The sequence below is a fragment of the Oryctolagus cuniculus genome, chromosome 2 (genome assembly GCF_051225735.1).
Source record: "Oryctolagus cuniculus isolate XC-2025 breed Fujian yellow rabbit chromosome 2, ASM5122573v1, whole genome shotgun sequence".
Taxonomy (NCBI): Eukaryota; Metazoa; Chordata; class Mammalia; order Lagomorpha; family Leporidae; genus Oryctolagus; species Oryctolagus cuniculus.
In genome coordinates, this window is record NC_142868.1 from 144,065,755 (window position 1) to 144,087,802 (window position 22,048).

General features: G+C 40.3%; 1 protein-coding gene across 7 annotated transcripts in view; it reads left to right on the forward strand.

Moving 5' to 3' along the window:
* Positions 1-22,048, forward strand: part of VPS54 (VPS54 subunit of GARP complex) — a 127,284-nt gene that overhangs the window by 63,354 nt on the left and 41,882 nt on the right. For all 7 annotated transcript variants that reach the window (XR_007916240.3, XM_008254347.4, XM_051838114.2 and 4 more), the window contains exons 11-15: positions 180-276; positions 10,962-11,302; positions 16,677-16,806; positions 17,383-17,564; positions 18,003-18,115. Coding sequence is in view for 6 of the 7 variants with exons in the window: in XM_008254347.4 (XP_008252569.1) it covers positions 180-276; positions 10,962-11,302; positions 16,677-16,806; positions 17,383-17,564; positions 18,003-18,115 (863 nt within the window). In the remaining variant the exon portion in view is untranslated. The remainder of the gene's footprint in view (positions 1-179; positions 277-10,961; positions 11,303-16,676; positions 16,807-17,382; positions 17,565-18,002; positions 18,116-22,048) is intronic.

Below are 22,048 nucleotides of genomic sequence, written 5' to 3' on the forward strand. Positions count from 1 at the left end.
AGGATATTTAAATAGGTAGCAGTTGTTTGGTAATTGAGTTTGCCAGTTAGGTATTTAGAGATAAGTGCTTTTACTCTTTTACTAGATAAGTACTGAAGTTTCCTTTCCTCTTAGTTACAGGTGTTATCATTTTAGTCCTAATACAATCTTTTTTTTGTTTTAACTTATTTTTTTTCTAGGCTTGCAGATCAAATGAGAATGTTGAATTTTCCCCAGTGGTTTGATCTGCTAAAAGATATTTTCTCTAAGTTTACAATTTTCCTCCAGAGAGTTAAGGTAAGCTTATATATCAATTTAAACAGACTATTTCTAAAATTGTGCAGCTTTCTAGATATATTTATTTATATATATATGTGTATGTATATATAATCGATATACATTTATACACATAAACTAGAATAGAACACTGTTTTTTATAATATTTTTAAAGAAGCTTGGTTTTAAATAATGATTGAAAGAGCATGGAATATTTTAGCAGTTTTTATAAATTGGGATGATTTGTTCTACATTAAGAATATTGTAATGTTTACTTCTCATTAAATATTATACAATTATTTTTTCTCTTGATTTTTGTGATGCTTAAGTCCTTCTAGATTATCTAAAGGTAAAATAAGTGCAATATTCAGAATGCATTCCAGGTCATTAATTTTCTAGAAATTTAATGTTGGTGTAAAGATATTCTTATTGACCTAATAGACTATGATCTTTGTTTTATTTTTGAAGGTTTTTTATTTAATGAATACAAATTTCATATGTACGGCTTTTAGGGATATAGTGTTTCTTTCCCCCATTCCTGCCCTCCCACCCCCATTCCCATCCCACCTCCTTCTCCCTCTCCAATTCCATTTTCCATTAAGATTAGTTTTTAAGGCCGGCGCCGCGGCTCACTAGGCTAATCCTCCGCCTAGCGGCGCCGGCACACCGGGTTCTAGTCCCGGTTGGGGCGCCGGATTCTGTCCCGGTTGCCCCTCTTCCAGGCCAGCTCTCTGCTGTGGCCAGGGAGTGCAGTGGAGGATGGCCCAGGTGCTTGGGCCCTGCACCCCATGGGAGACCAGGAAAAGCACCTGGCTCCTGGCTCCTGCCATCGGATCAGCGCGGTGCGCCGGCCGCAGCGCGCCGGCCGCGGCGGCCATTGGAGGGTGAACCAACGGCAAAGGAAGACCTTTCTCTCTGTCTCTCTCTCTCACTGTCCACTCTGCCTGTCAAAAAAATAAAAAATAAATAAATAAATTAAAAAAAAAAAAAGATTAGTTTTTAATTGACTTTATATACAGAAGACCAACTCTATATTTTTTTTTTTTTTTTTTTTTGACAGGCAGAGTGGACAGTGAGAGAGAGAGACAGAGAGAGAAAGGTCTTCCTTTTGCCGTTGGTTCACCCTCCAATGGCCGCCGCTGCAGCCGGCGCACCGCGCTGATCCGATGGCAGGAGCCAGGAGCCAGGTGCTTTTTCCTGGTCTCCCATGGGGTGCAGGGCCCAAGCACCTGGGCCATCCTCCACTGCACTCCCTGGCCATAGCAGAGAGCTGGCCTGGAAGAGGGGCAACCGGGACAGAATCCGGCGCCCCGACCGGGACTAGAACCCGGTGTGCCGGCGCCGCAAGGTGGAGGATTAGCCTATTGAGCCACGGCGCCGGCCCTCTATATTAAATAGAGATTTCAACTATTTGTACCCACACAGACACACAAAGTATAAAGTACAGTTTGAAGACAAGTTTTACTGTTAATTCTTATAGTAGACCTCATTAAGGACAGAGGTCCAACATGGGGAGCAAGTGCACAGTGACTCCTGTTGTTGATTTAACAACTGACACTTACTTAAAATGTCAGTGATGACCTGAGGCTCTTGACATGAGCTGCCAAGAAGGCTATGGAAGCCTTTTGATTTCACAAACTCCATCGATTTTTAGACAGGGCCATATGCAAAGTGGAAATTCTCTCCTCCTTTCAGAGAAAAGTACATCCTTCTTTGATGGCCCCTCCTTTCCAGTGGGGTCTCACTCACAGAGATCTTTCCTGCAGAACTGTTTTTGCCACTATGTCTTGGCTTTCCATGCCTGAAATGCTCTCATGGTATTTTCAGTCAGAACGAATGCCTTAGGGGCTGATTCTGAGGTCAGAGTGCTCTTTAGGGCATTTGTCATTCTATGAGTCTGCTGTATGGACTGCTTCCCATGTTGGAACTTTCTCTCCTTTGTAATTCTATGTATTGTTATTACCAGACACTTGGTTTTATTTATGTGATCCCTTTGACTTATGGTCCTATCAAATGAACAATTCCATACTTAATATGATCGCTTTATCACATAAGATGGGATTAGTTCCATGCAGCTAAATGGGTTTTGGAGTCCATGGCAAGTTTTTAGCTTCACCCTTAGGGGTAAGTCTGTGGGAATGTGTGCCTATCTATACAGCTCTCCCCTTTATCGTTCCCACTTGTAAAGGTATTTTTAAAATCATTGTTCACATTGGCTGGTGCTGCTGCTCACTTGGCTATTCCTCCGCCTGCGGTGCTGGCACCCTGGGTTCTAGTCCCAGTTGGGGCGCTGGATTCTGTCCTAGTTGCTTCTCTTCCAGTCCAGCTCTCTGCTGTGGCCTGGGGGGGCGGTGGGGGGTGGCCCAGTACCCGCATGGGAGACCAGGAGGAAGCACCTGGCTCCTGGCTTTGGATTGGCGCAGTGCGCCAGCCGCAACACACCAGACGTGGAGGTCACTTGGGGGTGAACCAATAGAAAGGAAGACCTTTCTCTCTGTCTCTCTGTCTCTCTCTCACTGTCTAACTCTGCCTGTCAAAAAAAAAAAAAATCATTGTTCACAATCAGATTATCCTTTGAATGTTTCTCATTGCAGGTTTTTAGTTTAGTATTTTTGTCTTGTATCTAATCAAGGACTATGTATTTTTTAAAATTTAATTTATGATATACAAACTTCCTGCATTTCATATATACAAATTTAGGAATCAAAATTTGGGATTTTTCCTGCCCTACCCTCCCTCCTGCCCTCACTCCCACCCTTCTTCTTTCTCTCACTCCTGTTCCCACTCTTAATTTTTGCAAAGATCTATTTCTTTTTCCTTTACACTTATAAGATTAACCCCACAGTAAGTATAAAGAGCTTAACAAATAGTATGAGGAACAAAAAAATAAAATAAAATAAAATAAAGTAAAACTGTTTTGCAACAGTATGGACAAGGGCTGTAAACAATCCTTGAGGCTCAAAATGTCAATTTCACTTCTATACATTACATTTTAGGTACTCTATTAATTACCACAGATGGGGAAAACATATGGTGTTTGTTTTTTTAGGACTGATTAACTTCACTAAGTATAATGGTTTCCAGTTGCATCCATTTTGTTGCAAATGACAGGATTTCATTTTTTTTACCACTGAGTAGAATTCCATAGTGTATATATGCCATAATTTTTTTATCCATTCATCAGTTGATGGATATCTGGGTTGATTCCATATCTTAGCTCTTCTGAATTGAGTTGCAATGAACATGTGGGTACAGGTAACGATTACATATGTTGATTTAATTTCCCTTGGGTAAATTCCCAGGAATGGGATTGTTGGGCCATATGATAGATTTATTCTCAGCTTTCTGAGGTATCTCCATACTGTCTTCCACAATGGCTGCACCATTATGCATTCTCACCTACAGTGGATTAGGGTACCTTTTTCCTCACATCCTCACTAGCATTTATTGTTTGTTGATTTCTGTATGAAAGCCATTTGAACTGGGGTGAGGTGAAACCTCATTGTGGTTTGATTTGTATTTCCCTGATGGCTAGTGATCCTGAGCATTTTTGATATGTTTTGTTGGCCATTTGGGTTTCCTTTTTTGAAAAATGCCTCTTCAAGTCCTTTGCCTACTTTTTAACTGGATTGTTTGTTTTGTTGGTGTTGAGTTTGAGCTCTTTATAGATTCTGGATATTAATCCTTTATCAGTTTCTTAGTTTGCAAATATTTTCTCCCATTCTGTTGATTGCTGATTCACTTTGCTGAGTCTTTCTTTTGCAGTGCAGAAGTGTCTAAGCTTGATATAATCCCATTTGTCAGTTTTGGCTTTGATTGCCTGTGCTTCTGAGGTCTTTTCCAAGAGGTCTTTGCCTATCCCAATGTCTTGTTCCTTCCCCAGTGTTCTCTAGTAGTTTGATGGTAGGGTTAGGTATTACATTTAATTATTTTCACAAACATATATACATATACATACACAAATATATACATTTAATTATTTTCTCTGTTTAACTATACCCCTTAATTTTAGGCCACATAGTATAAGGAAAAGAACACAAGCCAAACAATATCAAAAGAAGAGATGTAATAGACTCTAATATTTGTTTGAATCATCAGCATGTCATAGCTGTGTTTTAATAAGGAGACAGTCGTTTGGAATTACCAAATGTAACAGTAAAAAGGACCATTTGTGAAATTTGTTCTTTGAATTATCTAGTTTTCAGTGGTGTGTGTACAAGTTAATATTCTCAGCATCTCCTGAGTACATGTTAAATAGTATGGGGGAACTTCAGTACTTCTCTGTGATCTAGCTTTTCCTTATTAACATGGGATCAATGCTAAAAGTCATTGCAGAGTCACCTGTGTCAGCTCTCCAATCAGGATCAAAAAAGTTTTATAGAGTATGAGTCACTGTGCTTAATTTAGATAACTTCTAAAATGTTGATCCCACCCCGAACAGTGAACGTATTTGTAAAAACTAGAGCATATTTTCATTTTCTCTTACATTTGGACTGTGACCTCATCAACAGACATCTATTACTGCATATTTAGATAAATAGAACTTCAACAATGCATAATATAAAACTGGCCAACCTTTGTCAATAATTGTTAAAGTTGCTATTTGACTTTTAGGCTCTGTATTCATTAAACTTGGTATTATTATTATTTGATATACAGTATGGGAACATTGATTTATCATAGTTCTAATTTCTCACTTTCGCATCTGGACTACTTAAATTAGTACTTAAGTAAAACATTTTTGAAGATGACATATAATCTTCAAATATGGTTCTTTTTTTTTTTTTTTTAAGATTTATTTATTTGAAAGAGTTACACAGAGAGGTCTTCCATCCTCTGGTTACTCCTCAAATGGCTGCAACAGCTGGGACAGGGCCTATCCAAAGCCAGGAGTCAGGAGCTTCTTCGGGATCTCCCACATGGGTGCAGGGGCCCAACCATCTGGGCTATCTTCTGTTGCTTTACCAGGCACATTAGCAAGAAGCTGGATTGGGGCTGGGTCTCAAATTTTATGATTTTTTTTTAAAGATTTCATTTATTTTTTTTTTTGAAAGGTAGAGTTACAGAGAGAAACAGAGGCAGAGAGAGAAGAGAGGTCTTCCATCTTCTGGTTTGCTCCCCAGATGGCCCCAATGGCCAGAGTTGCACTGATCCAAAGCCAGGAGCCAGGAGCCTTCTTTGGGTCTCCCATGTGGGTGCAGGGGTCTCAGGACTTGGGGCGTCTTCTGCTTTCCCAGGCATGGCAGAGAGCTGGATCAAAAGTGAAGCAGCGGGAACTCAAACCAGCACCCATATGGGAAACCAACATTGCAGGTGGTGGCTTTAACTGCACCCTAACAGTGCCGGCCCCCAAAAAGTTTATGATTCTATAAGGGTATGATTTCACTGAAAAATAATGTTAATTATAAGCTGGTTTTTTTAAAATCTTTTTAAAAAAGATTTATTTTCTTTTTTTTTTTTTTTTTTTTTTTTTTTTTTTTTTTTTTTGACAGGCAGAGTGGATAGTGAGAGAGAGAGAGAGACAGAGAGAAAGGTCTTCCTTTTGCCGTTGGTTCACCCTCCAATGGCCGCCGCGGCTGGCGCGCTGCGGCCGGCATACTGCGCTGATCCGATGGCAGGAGCCAGGAGCCAGGTGCTTTTCCTGGTCTCCCCATGGGGTGCAGGGCCCAAGCACCTGGGCCATCCTCCACTGCACTCCCTGGCCACAGCAGAGGGCTGGCCTGGAAGAGGGGCAACCGGGACAGAATCCGGCGCCCCGACCGGGACTAGAACCCGGTGTGCCGGCGCCGCTAGGCGGAGGATTAGCCTAGTGAGCTACGGCGCCGGCCAATTTTCTTTATTTGAAAGAGTTACGGAGAGAGGTAGAGACAGAGAGAGAGGTCTTCAATCCGCTGGTTCACTCCCCAGATGGCTGCAATGGCTGGAGCCGTGCCGATCCGAAACTGGGATCCAGGAGCTTTAAGCTTCCTCCAGGCCTCCCACATGGGTTCAGGGGCCCAAGGACTTGGGCCATCTTTCACTGCTATCCCAGGCTACAGCAGAGAGCTGGATTGGAAGAGGAGCAGCCGGGACTAGAATCAGTGCTCATACGGGATGCCAGCACTTCAGACCAGGGCGTTAACCCGCTGCGCCACAGCGCCGGCCCCTAAGCTGTTTATTTTTAATGCAGAATTTTAAAATAAAAATTGCTAAAACCCATATATCTAACAATATTAAATTAAGCCTGTTATAGTCTTTACCATGAAATACCATGCGGTCAAGGATTTGTAAGAAGGAAATGCATGCAGTCAAGGATTTGTAAGAAGGAAATGCATAGATCATAATGTTAAATGAAAAGGCAAGCTGTGAGACCTATGATCTCAGCCATATTGAACTTTTTTTAATCTGTGCATCTTCATAAAACCTAAACAGCATGTGTTTTTGGTGATTGTTTTTAAGTGGCTGAAGTACAGGTTATGTGAAATTTGCATTCTTTTTTCCCTACATTTTCTTAAAAGAGAGATATTTTATGATCAAAATGTGATTTCTAAAAAGATTTTTTATTTACTTGAGAGCCTGAGGGATGGAGAAAGAGAGATAGAGAGAGCCACCATCTGCTGATTCACTCGCCAAATGCCCACTGTGGCCAGAGCTGGGCCATGCTGAATTGAAGCTGAGAACTTTGAGTTTCCCATGTGTGTGGCAGGAGCCTGGTCACTTGAGCCATCACCTGCTGCCTCCCAAGGTGTGCAGTGCAGGAAGCTGGGAATCAGGAGTGAAGCTGGGACTTGAACTCAGACACTCCAGTATGGGTGGAGGAATCCCAAATTATGTCTTAGCTGCTATGCCAAATACCTGCCCCTGTTTTGCTTTTTAATATGTTTATCAGATTTCAAAGATAAACTATGATATTTACATTTCTTGTTTAATTTATCAGGGTTAATAAATTTTTTTTAAAAAGATTTATTTATTTATTTGAAAGGCAGAGTTAGAGAAGGTCAGAGGCAGAGAGAGAGAGAGAGAAGTCTTCCATCTGCTGTTTTATTTCCTAGATGGCCGCAGTGGCCGAAGCTGCACCGATCCAAGGGCAGGAGCCAGGAGCTTCCTCTGGGTCTCCCACGTGGGTGCAGGGTCCCAAGCACTTGGGCCATCTTGCACTGCTTTTCCAGGCCATAGTAGAGAGCTGAATCGGAAGTGGAACAGCTGGGACTCAAACCAGCTACCATATGAGATGCTGGTGCTACAGCAGGCAGTGGCTCGACCTGCTATGCCACAGGGCTGTCCCAAAGGTTAATATGTTCTTTTTTTTTTTTTTTAAAGATTTATTTATTTATTTGAAAGAGTTACATATAGAAGGACAGGCGTGGGGTGGGGGTGGTTCTTCCATCCACTGGTTCACTCGCAGGTCTCCCATGAGGGTGCAGGGTCCCAAGGACTTGGGCCATCTGCTACTGCTTTCCCAGGCCATAGCAGAGAGCTGGATCGGAAGTGGAGCAGCTAGGTCTTGAACCGGTGCCCATATGGGATGATGGCACTGCATGCCGCAGCGCTGGCCCCTATCCTTTAAACATGTATTTACTTCTTAAAAATGAACAAAAGGTATTCCATATCATTTTAGTATTAAATTAAATTACACTTTTTAAAAGAAATTAAAATTTCAGACAGAACATCTGTCCGTACATTTTTTTTCTTCTCATCTCTGAACTGATCACGAAGTCTGGAGTACACTGAGTAAGCTAATCAGAACTGACACCTGAAGTTATAAGGTGGGCTCAATTTCACCCAAATTTCATGGTTGCTGTAGCCATGGGGGAGGTGCAGAATAGATATTGGGGAGTAAAGACCGTGTCCCTCATCATGGTCTTTTCATTAAAAAGAGATTTAAAAAAGGGACTGGCCTTCTGGTGTAGCATAATAAGATGCTGCCTCTGGCACCAGTATCCCTTTTGAGTGCCAGTTGGAATTCTGGCTTTCCCACTTCTGATCCAGCTTCCTGCTTACATGCCTGGGAAGGCAGTGTAAGATGACCCAAGTATTTAGGCTCTTGCCACCTGCATGGGAGTGTCAGATGGAGTTCCAGGCTCTTGCCTTTGACCTGGCCCAGCCTTGGCTTTTGTAGCTATTTTTCTATTTCTCTCTCTGTTTTTTTTTTTTTTTTTTTTTTTTAAGATTTATTTATTTTATTTGAAAGGCAGATTTGGGGGAGGGTCTTCTTTCCACTTGTTCACTCCCCCAATGGCTGCAATGGCTACTGGAACTAGGCTTATCCGAAGCCAGGAGCCAGGAGCTTCTTCTGGGTCACCCATGTGGGTGCAGGGGGCTTAGAATCTGGGCCATCTTCTACTGCTTTCCCAGGCCATAGCATAGAGCTGGATTGGAAGTGGAGCATCTCGGACTCGAACTGGCACCCATATGGGATGCTGACACTGCAGGTGGTGGCTTTATTGGCTAAACCACAGTGCTGGCACCATCTCTCTTTTTCTCTCTGTAACTCTGTCTTTCTAATAAATAAAAAATAACTTTAATAAGAGCAGTTAGGCCGGCGCCACGGCTCACTAGGCTAATCCTCCGCCTTGCGGCGCCGGCACACCAGGTTCTAGTCCTGGTTGGGGCGCCGGATTCTGTCCCGGTTGCCCCTCTTCCAGGCCAGCTCTCTGCTGTGGCCCGGGAGTGCAGTGGAGGATGGCCCAAGTACTTGGGCCCTGCACCCCATGGGAGACCAAGAGAAGCACCTGGCTCCTGGCTTCGGATCAGCGCGGTGCGCCGGCCGCAGCGCGCCGGCCGCGGCAGTCATTGGAGGGTGAACCAACGGCAAAGGAAGACCTTTCTCTCTGACTTTCTCTCTCACTGTCCACTCTGCCTGTCAAAAAAAACCAAAAAAAAAAAACCAAAACAAACAAACAAACAAAAAGAGCAGTTAAATAAGCAAGTCAGCAAGGCAGAGGAAAGACAAAACATAGTAAGCATATCAAAGATGGGATTAAAAGCAGCAATGGTGGAATATAGTATTGGCAAACTTGTGACAGTTCAAAAGTTGGTGATTGATTTAAAAAAAAAAAAGAATGTATCCATGGGTACTTTGGAACTAAAGCTCCTGAAAACTTTGTCTCCTGTATATTGTGTGGGCTGTTGTATCACTTAGATTACCTTTAATTCTAAATAACAGGAAATACAACTCAGAGTATCTCAAATAAGTAAGATGTTTTATTACCTCATATAATTGAAGAATATTTAGAGATAGGTCAGCCTTTAGGTTCTTTATAGAAAAGATGGTGATGTCATCAGGCCTTCCTTAGCTTTTTTTCCCCCTGTAGTTCTTTCTTTCTACCTTCTGTATATGATCTTTAGTCTCAAGTTCAGAATGTGGTGGTTCTATGGGCTGGCTGGACCAGTTTAGACTCTATTCTGACTTTGAAGACTTGAAGTTGGAGTCATACATCCCTCAAATCATGTCGGTTACAAAAAAGAAATGAAGGATTTTGAGATGGGGAGCAATAAATTATGAGAAAGCAGCCATTAATGTTAAAGTAGATGAATACAAAAATAAAGTAGATGAATAGTCCTTTATTTCTGAGTATTCTGTGAAGACATTAATTTACATAAATTCACTCCTTATTTGTTTAGCTTTTAGTATTTTATTAAGCACTTCCTATTTGCCAAGCACTGCTCCAGGCACTAAGATTGCAGTATTTCATGGAGCTAACATTCTAGTAGAAGGAGACCTGCAATGAACCAATAAAGAGAATTGTAGATAATGCTAAGTATTATTTCTTTAAAAACTGAGTAGTGTGAAATAGTTACTGGAAGGAGAGTAAGGGAAAGACTTTGAGGGAATGAGCATTTGTTCAGAATCTGAGTGATGAGAAGGAAAATGTACAAAGATCAAGGTGAAGAGCATTCTGAACAGAGGAAACAGCCAGAGCACTAAGGTAGGAACAGTCTTGGAATATTAGTTTAATAGAATCACAGTGTCTGGGGAGTAGGAGAAAAGATAGAGAAGGTATGAAATAGGCAGGAGCTATACATGGTAAGAAATATGAATTATTTTCCTTTAAGCAACCATATTAATGTTATTCTTTCACAGACAAGTTATGTTCAAACTTTTAATGAGGTTTGAGAAATATGTAATATATTATAGAGAGAGTTCCATTTTTAAAATCAATTAAAGCGGGCCAGTGCCACGGCTCACTAGGCTAATCCTCCGCCTTGCGGCGCCGGCACACCAGGTTCTAGTCCCGGTCGGGGCGCCGGATTCTGTCCCGGTTGCCCCTCTTTCAGGCCAGCTCTCTGCTGTGGCCAGGGAGTGCAGTGGAGGATGGCCCAAATGCTTGGGCCCTGCACCCCATGGGAGAACAGGAGAAGCACCTGGGTCCTGCCTTCGGATCAGCGCGGTGCGCCGGCCATTGGAGGGTGAACCAACGGCAAAGGAAGACCTTTCTCTCTCTCTCTCTCTCTCTCACTGTCCACTCTGCCTGTAAAAAAAAAAAAAATCAATTAAAGCATGGGTACTCTATTTCTAAACTTTACTGAATCCATTTCTCTTGAGCATTTCTTTTTCACAAAGCACTTTCACTCTGTAATACAAAATTGGTAGAAATTCTGATTTATATAACCTTGTCTCATTTATGATCATGTATGTTCAAATTTATATGTATAGAGTTCACTTTTGGGAACTTTAGGTACTAGATGTTTGAGATCCTTTAAAAATGTACCCTGTTTTCTTGTAGGCAACATTAAATATCATTCACAGTGTTGTTCTCTCAGTTCTTGACAAAAACCAAAGGACTAGAGAATTGGAAGAGATTTCACAACAGAAGAATGTTGCAAAAGATAATTCACTGGACACAGAAGTGGCTTATTTAATCCATGAAGGCATGTTTATAAGTGATGCATTCAGTGAGGGTGAATTAACATCTATAGCAGTTGACACTACCTCTCAAAGAAATGCATCTCCAAGTAGTGAGCCATGCAGCAGTGATTCAGTATCTGAACCAGAATGTACTACTGATTCTTCATCCAGCAAAGAGCAGACATCATCATCTGCTACTCCAGGAGGTGTGGATATTATGTGAGTATAGTGGCTGTTGCCAAGGTGATGAGATTTAACGTCATCTTATGGATGGTTTCAATAAGATTGAATATTCAATTTATTGAAAACAACAGGTAAACTTTAGTCTTAGAATTTAAAAATATTTATTCTATGAAACATACATCATTTTTAAAAAACTATGTGGGAGGATAGAAAGTGAACATTGAAGTTAATTGAGAATTGTGAAATTTTACAGCTGGGAGGAGCTTTAAAGACCATTCATTTAAATGCCTTCATTTCAGTGATGTTGTAGCTGATGCCCAGGGAGCTTAGATGATTTACTTAACATCAATAGTAGCAAAACTTGTCCTGCAGTCAGGTCAGTTATTACTTTGGATATTTTCCTCTGATGTCATTATTATGTTTCACGTGTAGTAAAGGTCTGTTTTATTTACATTTGGTTTTTCAAGAACACAAGTTTCCAAGTGGATCACATTGTCTTAAAATACTTTGTTATTTTGAAATTATTTCAAATTTACAGACAAGTTTCCAGAATAGTACAGTAAACTCATATGTTCTTCATCTAGATTGCCTAGTTGTTATGTTTACCCCATTTCCCTCCCTCTCTCCCTCTCTCTGTCGAGTTAATGGTTTTTTCTAAATCATTTTACATTAGGTTATAGACATGATTCTCTATTATTCCCAGATACTTCAGTATTTTCTAAACACAAGAGCACTCTCTTATATACCTATATACTTGGTATACCATTAAATATAAGAAAACACTGTTAAATCATTACCATCTAATTCACAGACCTCATTAACAGGTAACCAGTTGTCCCAGTCATCTGTGGTATGTAAAAATCTTTTTGGTCCAAGAACATAGTTTGGATTTAGTGATTGTTAAGAATAACAAGTACTCGATACTTTTATACATCTTTACATCAGTCAGCTTATGGTCCAGAAGTTTATAAAGGTGACAGCTACAACATTAAGTCAACTATACCTTCCCTTCCTATCAAGCTAAGCCTCTGAACTAAATGTTAAAAAGGTTGTTTTTTTCTGTGTTCAAGATAGTGTTTTTTGTTTGTTTGTTTTTTTAAAGATTTATTTATTTTACTTGAAAGTCACAGTTACGCAGAGAGAGAGAGAGAGAGAGAGAGATCTTTCATCTGACGGTTCATTCTCCAGTTGGTTGCAATGGCTGGAGATGCGCCTATCCGAAGCCAGGAGCCAGGACTTCTTCCAGGTCTGCCACATTGGTGCAGGGGCCCAAGGATTTGGGCCATCTTCTACTGCTTTTCCAGGCCATAGGAGAGAGCTGGATTGGAAGTGGAGTAGCTGGGTCTCGAACTGGTGCCCATATGGGATGCCAGCATCGCAGGTGGTGACTTTATCCACTATGCTGCAGCGCCAGCCCCCAAGCTAGTGTTTTTACATTGGTTAGGGTACTGTCCAAAATGGCTACAAAAAGAGATGTACAAACTATATAGCTAAAACCATATAGAATTGTGTTTCTCTTACGTAGCATTTCGAAGATTAGCAGTACACAAGTACTGGGGCCCCTAACACTCACAAGGGAGACCTGGATGAAGTAGCTGACTTCAGCATGGCACAGCCCTGGCAGGTCTGTTCATTTGGGGAGTGAACCAGCAGATGAAAGATCTATCTGTTTCTCCTTGCTCTGTAACTCTGCCTTTCAAATGGCCGCAACATCTGGGGGTTGAGCCAGGCCGAAGCCAGGAGCTCCTTCGAGGTCTCCCGTGTGAATGCTGTGGCATAGGCACCTGGACCATCTTCAGTTGCTTTTCCAGGCATATTAGCAGGGAGCTGAATTGGAAGTGGAGCAGCCGAGACTAGGAACCAGTGACACAGGTAGTAGCTTTACCTGCTGTGCCACAATGCTGGCTCCCCTCTACCCCCCAGAAATTTATTTAAGCTGGTTTTTGCTTTTTATTTAATTACTTTTGTTTATTTGAAAGGCAGAGATAGAGACAGAGAGAAAGATTTTCCCATTCACTGCTTTGCTTCCACAATGCCCACAATAGTCAGGGCTGGTCCTGGCCAAGGTCAGGATCCTGGAATTCAATCTTTAAAAAACAAACAAACAAAAAACACTATCTTGAACACAGAAAAAAACAAACCTTTTTAACATTTAGTTCAGAGGCTTAGCTTGATAGGAAGGGAAGGTATAGTTGACTTAATGTTGTAGCTGTCACCTTTATAAACTTCTGGACCATAAGCTGACTGATGTAAAGATGTATAAAAGTATCGAGTACTTGTTATTCTTAACAATCACTAAATCCAAACTATGTTCTTGGACCAAAAAGATTTTTACATACCACAGATGACTGGGACAACTGGTTACCTAGCTCAAAGTGATGTAAAGATGTATAAAAGTATCGAGTACTTGTTATTCTTAACAATCACTAAATCCAAACTATGTTCTTGGACCAAAAAGATTTTTACATACCACAGATGACTGGGACAACTGGTTACCTAGCTCAAAGGGGTGATGAGTTGAGTGCATTTATATTTGTGAACCTAACTTGTTATAACAAGACCTCTGACTTTTCTTGTAGCAAGTTTTTGTAGTATACAATTTTATCATGGATAACAGAACATGGAAAATTATATGATATCTAACTTTATAAGTGATAGTTTTTCTATATTCATACTTTGTCAAAATAATCTACAATTTTTAAATTTATGGTATAGTAATATGGATACCAAACAGCGAATACTTTTCCAGGCAGTAAATGATACAGAAAACGGATGGAAAAGATTAGAAAAAGTTGTGGAGTTTTAAATTAAAGCATTTTAAAGAACGTTTAGGACCATCATAATCCAAAAATTTTTTAGGGGTCAGTGTTGTGGCATAGTGGACTAAGCTGCTGCTTGCTACGCCAGTATGCCATGTGGGTGCCCATTCTTGTCCCAGGTACTCTACTTCCAATGCAGCTTTCTGCTAATGTGCCTTGTAAAGCAGCAGAAGGTGGCCCAAATGCCTAGGTCTCTGCCATCCATGTAGGTGACCTGGAAGAAGCTCCTGACTTCAGGCTTTGGCCTGGCCCAGTCTTGGCCATTGTGGCCATCTGGGGAGTAGACCAACAAGTGGAAGATCTTTCTGTGTGTCCCTCCCTGTCTTTCTAACTCTGCCTTTAAATAAATAAATAAATAAATAAATTTTCATAAAAATATTTTAAACAAATTTTTAAAATTTTAATTAAATTTTCAACCTTTAATTCTGGTAAAAATGTAAACATATAAAGCCTGCTATCTTAAAGGTTTCTAAGTGTACAGTTTATTCCAATTAAATATATTCACATTGTATATGCAATCTCCAAAACTTTTTCATCTTGTCAAACTGAAACAGTATACCCATTGAACAACAGTTCACCATTTCCATCTCCCCTCAGCCACTGGTATCCACTGTTCTGCTTTTTGGTTGATGAATTTGACCACTTATATGGTTACTTCATATAAATAGAATCATACAATACTTGTCTTTTTACAGCATTTCACTTAGCATAATTCCTCATGGTTGATGCATGTTATAGTGTGTTGCAATTTTCTTCCTTTTTAAGGTTGAATTATATATATATGTAAAATATTTTGATTACACATTCTTCTATCAGTAGATATTTGGGTGGCTTCTGGCTTCTGCCTGTTGATTATTTTAATAGTGCTGCTATGAACTTGGAATTGCAAATAAAGCTTCAAGATCTATCAGCTGTTTTAGATACACACCCAGAAGTGGAATTGCTGGATTGTATTTATTTTTTTGTTTTGTTTTCATTGACAGGAAAATTAGAGAGTCAGTAAAACTTAATAATAAAAGTAAAATTATAACTGATAAATGATTTAAAAATATCTTCAACTTTTTGGATTAAGTCACCTTTTTAAAGACTTGTTTTTATTTGCTACTTTCTAGTTATAGTTTTGTGAATTATTAGCACATTGCTAAGAGTTCCAAATTCCTTAATCATTGTGTTACATGGGGATGGTGTTTTTTTGTTTTGTTTGTTTTACAGATTTATTTTATTTACTTGAAAGCAAAATGACATCTGCTGGTTCACTCCACAAATGGCTGCAATGGCCAGGGCAGGGTCAGGCTGAAGCCAGGAGCTTTATCCAGGTCTCCCATGTGGGTGGCAGGGGCCCAAGTATTTGGACCGTTTTCCACTGCTTTCCCAGGTGCATTAGCAGGGAGCTAGATTGGAAACAGAGCAGCCAGGACTTGAACTGGGACATCGCAGGCAGTGATTTAACACCACAGAGCACAATGCCACCCCAACATGGGGAAAAATTTTACAAATCTTTCTAAAAGTGAAACTTTACTTCAGTGGTAAATTCAAACTTTGAAATTTAAACAGATATTTTTGTGGGAGTTAGTATTGAAGTACCACTGAATTGTTTACATGAAAATAAATGTTGAAGCACTAGAAACTTAGATGATAAAGCGATAGACTAATTCAGGGTTCTAGTCTTTGCTCTTAGTCTTGTGAGCTTTAATAGGTTACTTAAACTCAGATATAGTATCCTTATCTGTAAGTAGATATTTACCTCTTCCAAAGTGTGGAATTGAATGAGAGAATGTTTCTTACAGTACTTTAGGATTATTAATTCCTTCATTATTTTAAAACATCAGTAAATAAATTTATTGATAGAGTTAGTGATTCACTGCAAAGTAATACACATCAGAACCTCTTTATAATGTCTTTGAGAATTTTTGTAATTCAACTTGAGGGGGTGGAAATAATGTTGAGTTGCTTAATGTGGCTTATGGTAGCATTACATTGAACTGTTGGCATGGAATTAGTGGTCTTTCTATGCTTTGGGAGAAAAAGAGGTGAACTCTTATGTTTTTGCTCAAAATTAAAAGAGCTTGATGATAACGTCCATGAGAGCAGCAACCTATTATATTCCCTCCAGTACAGCACTTAAATGCTTTGTAAATGTTAGTTCAGTTGAGCTGAGTATTAACCATCTTTTATCGTTATAAAAGAACCTATTTGTCATGAAATACCATCCCCTCCTTCACCTTTCACTGTGTTATCTATGCATTACCCCTCCCTTGCCGTGGGTAACACCTTGTACTTAAACTAGTACTTTAAATGAAAAACTTTTTTTTATAATTTCTGCAGATTTTCCAGAGTCTGAACTAAGTATTAAAAAAATGCTACAGCAGAGAGAGAAAATTATTCTTATGTAAGATTAGAGTAAAATCTATTCATATTAGTAAACATGTTTAGGTGATGCTTCACCATTAAAAGCTATAAAGTATTTGGTAAATCACAGAATTTTTCCTCAAATGTGAATTTTATATTTTTTGTTTATTTTCTATGTATGTCATCTATGGAGAATACTGTTTCCAACTTTCCCAGACTAAATCTCATTTTATCACTTCCAGGGTCAGTGAAGATATGAAATTAACTGATTTAGAGCTAGGAAAGTTGGCAAATAATATCCAGGAATTATTGTATAATGCTTCAGATATATGTCATGATCGAGCTGTCAAGTTTCTCACATCAAGAGCAAAGGTAGTTTTTTCCGTAAGCCTTTAGATATTTTGTATTTCATGCATCAAGTGATTATTTTGATTTAGAAGAGTGTCTGCTGTTCCTCTTTGTTCCCAACAATGCATATTATGTTTTATTACTTAATAAAGTTATTGTTATTACTTGTATGCTCTATAAGGGAGATGTTGAGATATAAAAATAATCTCAATAAAAGAAATAAGAGCAGTTTTGAATATAATACTTTAATTATTAATTTGGAGTTAATATGCTCTTTTTAATACACACACACACCATATATAATGACCAAATTATTAATAAAACTAAATTCCAGTGTTGTGAAAATTTTAGTTTGACCTGAATTCATTTGTGCTACTATGTTATTTATAAAAGGATCAGAATCAAATTTATATACCTTAAGCTTTTCCTTTTCAATTTCTGTGTTTGAAGTACTGAGAAATTTCATTTAAAATGATGTTTTTGTTGTATATATTATAAAATCAATAAAATTAATGCTATCATTTTTAAACTAAGCTTTATTTCTCATCTTTATTTGATGTTGTGTTATGTCATGATTTTTGTGTTTTCTTTACAACTTAGGATGGTTTTCTTGAGAAACTAAATTCCACGGAATTCATAACACTTTCTAGATTAATGGAAGCATTTATTTTAGACACTGAACAGATTTGTGGAAAAAAAAGCATGTCATTACTTGGAGCACTTCAGAGCCAAGCTAATAAATTTGTGAATAGGTTTCATGAAGAGAGGAAAACCAAGCTAAGGTATTATTACCATGTCCATTTTGTTCTTCATTTTTTTTCTTTATGAAATACAATGATGTCTGAAAGGGAAAATTTGATTGATAGGCCAGCCCAAGTCCATGACAAAATTTTTTTTAAGAAAAAGAAAATTATGGGATTAAAAATCAGATTTCTTAGCTTTTTACAATGTGGTTAGAATATTTACTGCTATTAAAGTACATAGGAGGACTACCCTCAGTAACTTCTTTCCCACTTATGTTTGAACATTATTTTTGGTTAGTCTAAGATATAAGTGGAAATATTTTCTGAAAATATTGGTCCTGTGTATGAATGATTCTTACTTATTATGGTGTTCAGTACTTCTTCAGTGTTATGTATTCACTCACATCCTCTTCCTTTTGACCAAAGAAGATGGTGTCGAAATTGTTAAATTTTACCTTTCTTTTTATTTTTGAATAGCCTCCTCTTAGACAATGAGCGGTGGAAGCAAGCTGATGTTCCTGCAGAATTTCAGGATCTTGTTGATTGTATATCAGATGGAAAAATTGCTTTACCTGAAAAAAAATCAGGAGGTATGTGTACTCTTTACACACATTCTTCCAACTATTTTTAAAATTATTTTTTATTTATTTGAAAAGCAGAGTGACAGAGAAAGTCAGAGACGGACAAGACAAAGCGATCTTCCATTATATGGTTCATTCCCCAAATCCCCACAACAGCCAGGTCTGGGCCAACATAAGCTAACAGCAGGGAGTTCAGTCTGGGTCACCTATGTGGGTGGCAAGGACCCAAATAATTGAGCCATCACCTGCTTCCTTCCAGGGTGCACATTAGCAGAAAACTGGAATGGAAGCAGACCTGGGGTTTGAACCCAGGCACTCAAATTTGGGATGCAGATGTCCAGGCAGTTTCTTAGCTACTGCATCAGACACATAGCTCACTAGTTTGTTTATTTTTGTATGTATGCTTAATATTTCTTTAATTGACAAAGCCTATTGAAAAGCCTAGAAGTAATATTTCCGGTTTAGTTAGTGAATAGTTAACAGGAAAGTTATCTATAATAATTTATAATAATTTAAAATATTTATTGAAAAGCAGACATTTGGCATTGCTGTTAAGCTGCTGCTTGGAATGCCCACATCCTATATCACAGTGCCTGGGTTTGAGTCTCCATTTCAGCTTCCTTCCACTCTAAGATACAGCAGGTGATGGCTCAAGTTCTTGGGTCCTTGTGACCCACGTGGGAGACCCGATTGAACTCTATGCTCCTGGCATCAGCCTGGGTCAGCTCCTGCTGTTCTGGGCATTTGTGGAGTAAACCAGTGGGTGGGAGATCTCTCTGGCTCTATTTGTCTCTCTGCCTGCCTGTCTGTCTCTCTGTGTTTCTCTTTGCCTTTCAAATAAATAAATTTAGTAAGTAAATATATATTTAGTAAGTAAAAATATATTATAAATATTTGAGTATTAACCATATGTCAGACACTGGACTGTACACTTTCATGCATTACTCCAATTTGTCCTCACTAAAACCTATTATTAGGTTTAATAGTGTTGAAGCATGAGGCTTAGAGGGGTTAGGAAACTACCAATGGTGAGCTGGTGAAAACCAGAGTTATGTAATTTCATATTCTAAACTACTGTATCAGATATTTTTTTTTTTTTTTGGACAGGCAGAGTGGACAGTGAGAGAGAGAGACAGAGAGAAAGGTCTTCCTTTTGCCGTTGGTTCACCCTCCAATGGCCGCTGTGGCCGGCACGCTGTGGCCGGCGCACCGCGCTGATCCGAAGGCAGGAGCCAGGTGCTTCTCCTGGTCTCTCATGGGGTGCAGGGCCCAAGCACTTGGGCCATCCTCCACTGCCTTCCCGGGCCACAGCAGAGAGCTGGCCTGGAAGAGGGGCAACCAGGACAGAATCCGGCGCCCCGACCGGGACTAGAACCCGGTGTGCCGGCGCTGCAAGGCGGAGGATTAGCCTAGTGAGCCGCAGCGCTGGCCTTAAGTTTTTAAAAGATGTTTAATTTCATCTTCTTGAAAGAAAGACAGAGATCTTTTACCCAGTAATTCATTCCCCAAATGAATGAATGGCCAGGGTGGGTCAGGCCAAAGTTGGGATTCCAGAACTCCATCTGAGTCTCTCCTATGGGTGGTAAAGGCTCAAGCATTTGAATCATTATCTGCTGCCTCCAAGGATTAGCATTAGTAGGAAGCTAGATTAGAAGTGGAGGTGCAGGACTTTAACTGGCACTGTGATAGGAAATGTGCTTGTCCCAAGTACCACAATGCTTGTCCTTGTACCTTACTCTTTAGTGACATATATTTATTCATTCAGAAAACACTGATTTCTACTTTGTGTTATATATTGAAACAGAGCAAATAGTTGATTCTTTTTTTGAAGATTTATTTATTTGAAAGTGAGAAATACAGAGAAGAGGCAGAGAGAGAGAGATCTTCCATCCACTGGTTCACTCCCCAAATGGCCGCAGTGGCTGAAGCTGGGCCAATTTGAAGCCAGGAGCTTCTTCCAGGTCTCCCACATGGATGCAGGCATCCAAAGACTTGGACCGTCTTTGGCTGCTTTCCCAGGCACATTAGCAGGGAGCTGAATTAGAAGTGGAGTAGCCAGGAACTCGAACCAGAGCCCATATGGGATGCTGGCGCTGCAGGCAGTAGCTTTCCCCACTGCACCACAATAGTGAACTAGTGTGGTTATATGATAGGAAAAAAAACACAAAATGTAAAGAACTGTGGAGAAAGAGAACTACGAAGATGACACAGAAAGAAGGACCAGAGAGGAAGGAGGAAATCCAGATCATAGAAATAAGAAATTAGAATTTCAATGAGAGAATTGTTAGTATCAAATATCAGTTGGGTTTTCTGTGACAGGGATACAATGGCTGTGAGATATCTTGTGTACCTGTTAGTCATCATTTGATACTGATTTTTTTTGGTAAAGATTTATTTATTTATTTGAAAGACAGTGTCACAGAGAGGCAGAGAGAGAGAGAGAGAGAGAGGTGTCTTCCATCTGCTGGTTCACTCCCCATATGGCCGCAACAGCTGGAGCTATGCCAATTCAAAGCTGGGAGCCAGGAGCTTCTTCTGAGTCTCCCACACAGGTGCAGGGGCCCAAGGACCTGGGCCATCCTCCACTGTTTTCCCAGCCCTTAGCAGAGAGCTGGATCGGAAGGGGAGCATCCGGGACTTGAACTGGTGTTCATATGGGATGCAGGCAATGCAGGTGGTGGCTTTACCCTCTGCGCCACAGCGCCGGCCCCCTTGATACTGATTTAAAATGCATTCTATAATATTAAAGTTGACATTATGAAGTTCTTGAATATTTTTAATGGAGGCAGCAATTCCATTATTTTAAATTTTATGCATTTTGTTAAAGTTTAATATTTCTACATAGAAACATTTTTAAGTTATATAGTTCACATTTGCACAAAATACAAGAACACTTCATGAGAAAGGCTGAATAAAAAGACAAACAGGCCGGCGCCATGGCTCACTAGGCTGATCCTCCACCTGGCCGGCACCCCGGGTTGTAGTCCAAGTTGGGACGCTGGATTCTGTCCGGGTTGCTCCTCTTCCAGTCCAGCTTTCTGCTGTGGCCCGGGAAGGCAGTGGAGGATGGCCCAAGTGCTTGAGCCCTACACCTGCATGGGAGACCAGGAAGAAGCACCTGGCTCCTGGCTTCGGTTTGGCGTGGCTCACCAGCCGCAACGCACCGGCTGTAGTGGCCATTTGGGGGGTAAACCTACGGAAGGAAGACCTCTCTCTCTCTCTCTCTCTCTCTCTCTCTCTCTCTCACTATCTAACTCTGCCTGTAAGAAAAAAAAAAAAAGACTAGGGTGGGCGGGTGTTTGGTATAGTGGTTAAGATGCCACCTGGGACGCTTGCAACCCTTATTGTACTGCCTGAGTTCAAGTCACAGCTCCACTCCCAATTTTAGCTTCCTGCTAATGTTCACCCTAGGAGGTACCAGGTGATCATTCAAATGATTGAGCCCCTGCCACTTACATGGGAGACCTGGATTGAGTTCCTGGATCTCAATTTCAGGCCTGGCCCAGTTTCAGCAGTTGTGGACATTTGGGCAGTGAACCAGCCAGATGAGAGCTCTCTGTGTTACTCTTGGTCTTACTCTCTCTCTTTCCTTCTTCCATTTCTCCCTCTCAAATAGATAAATAATTTTTAAAAAAGATAGTAACCCAGGGCTAGTGCAGTGTCATAGTAGTTAGGCTTCCATCTGTGATGCTGGTATCCCATATGGGTGCCGGTTGAGTCCTGGCTACTCCACTTACTCCAGCTCCCTGGTAATGGCCTGGGAAAGAAATGGAAGATGGGCCAAGTGGTTGGGCCCTTGCACCCACTTTGGGGAACCTGGAAAAACATCTGGCTTTGGCCTAGCCTAGCACCTATCATTGTGGTCATTTGGGGAGTAAGTCATTGGATGGAAGATCCCTCTCTCCCTGTCTCTTTCTTTCTCTCTGTAAGTCTACCTTTCAA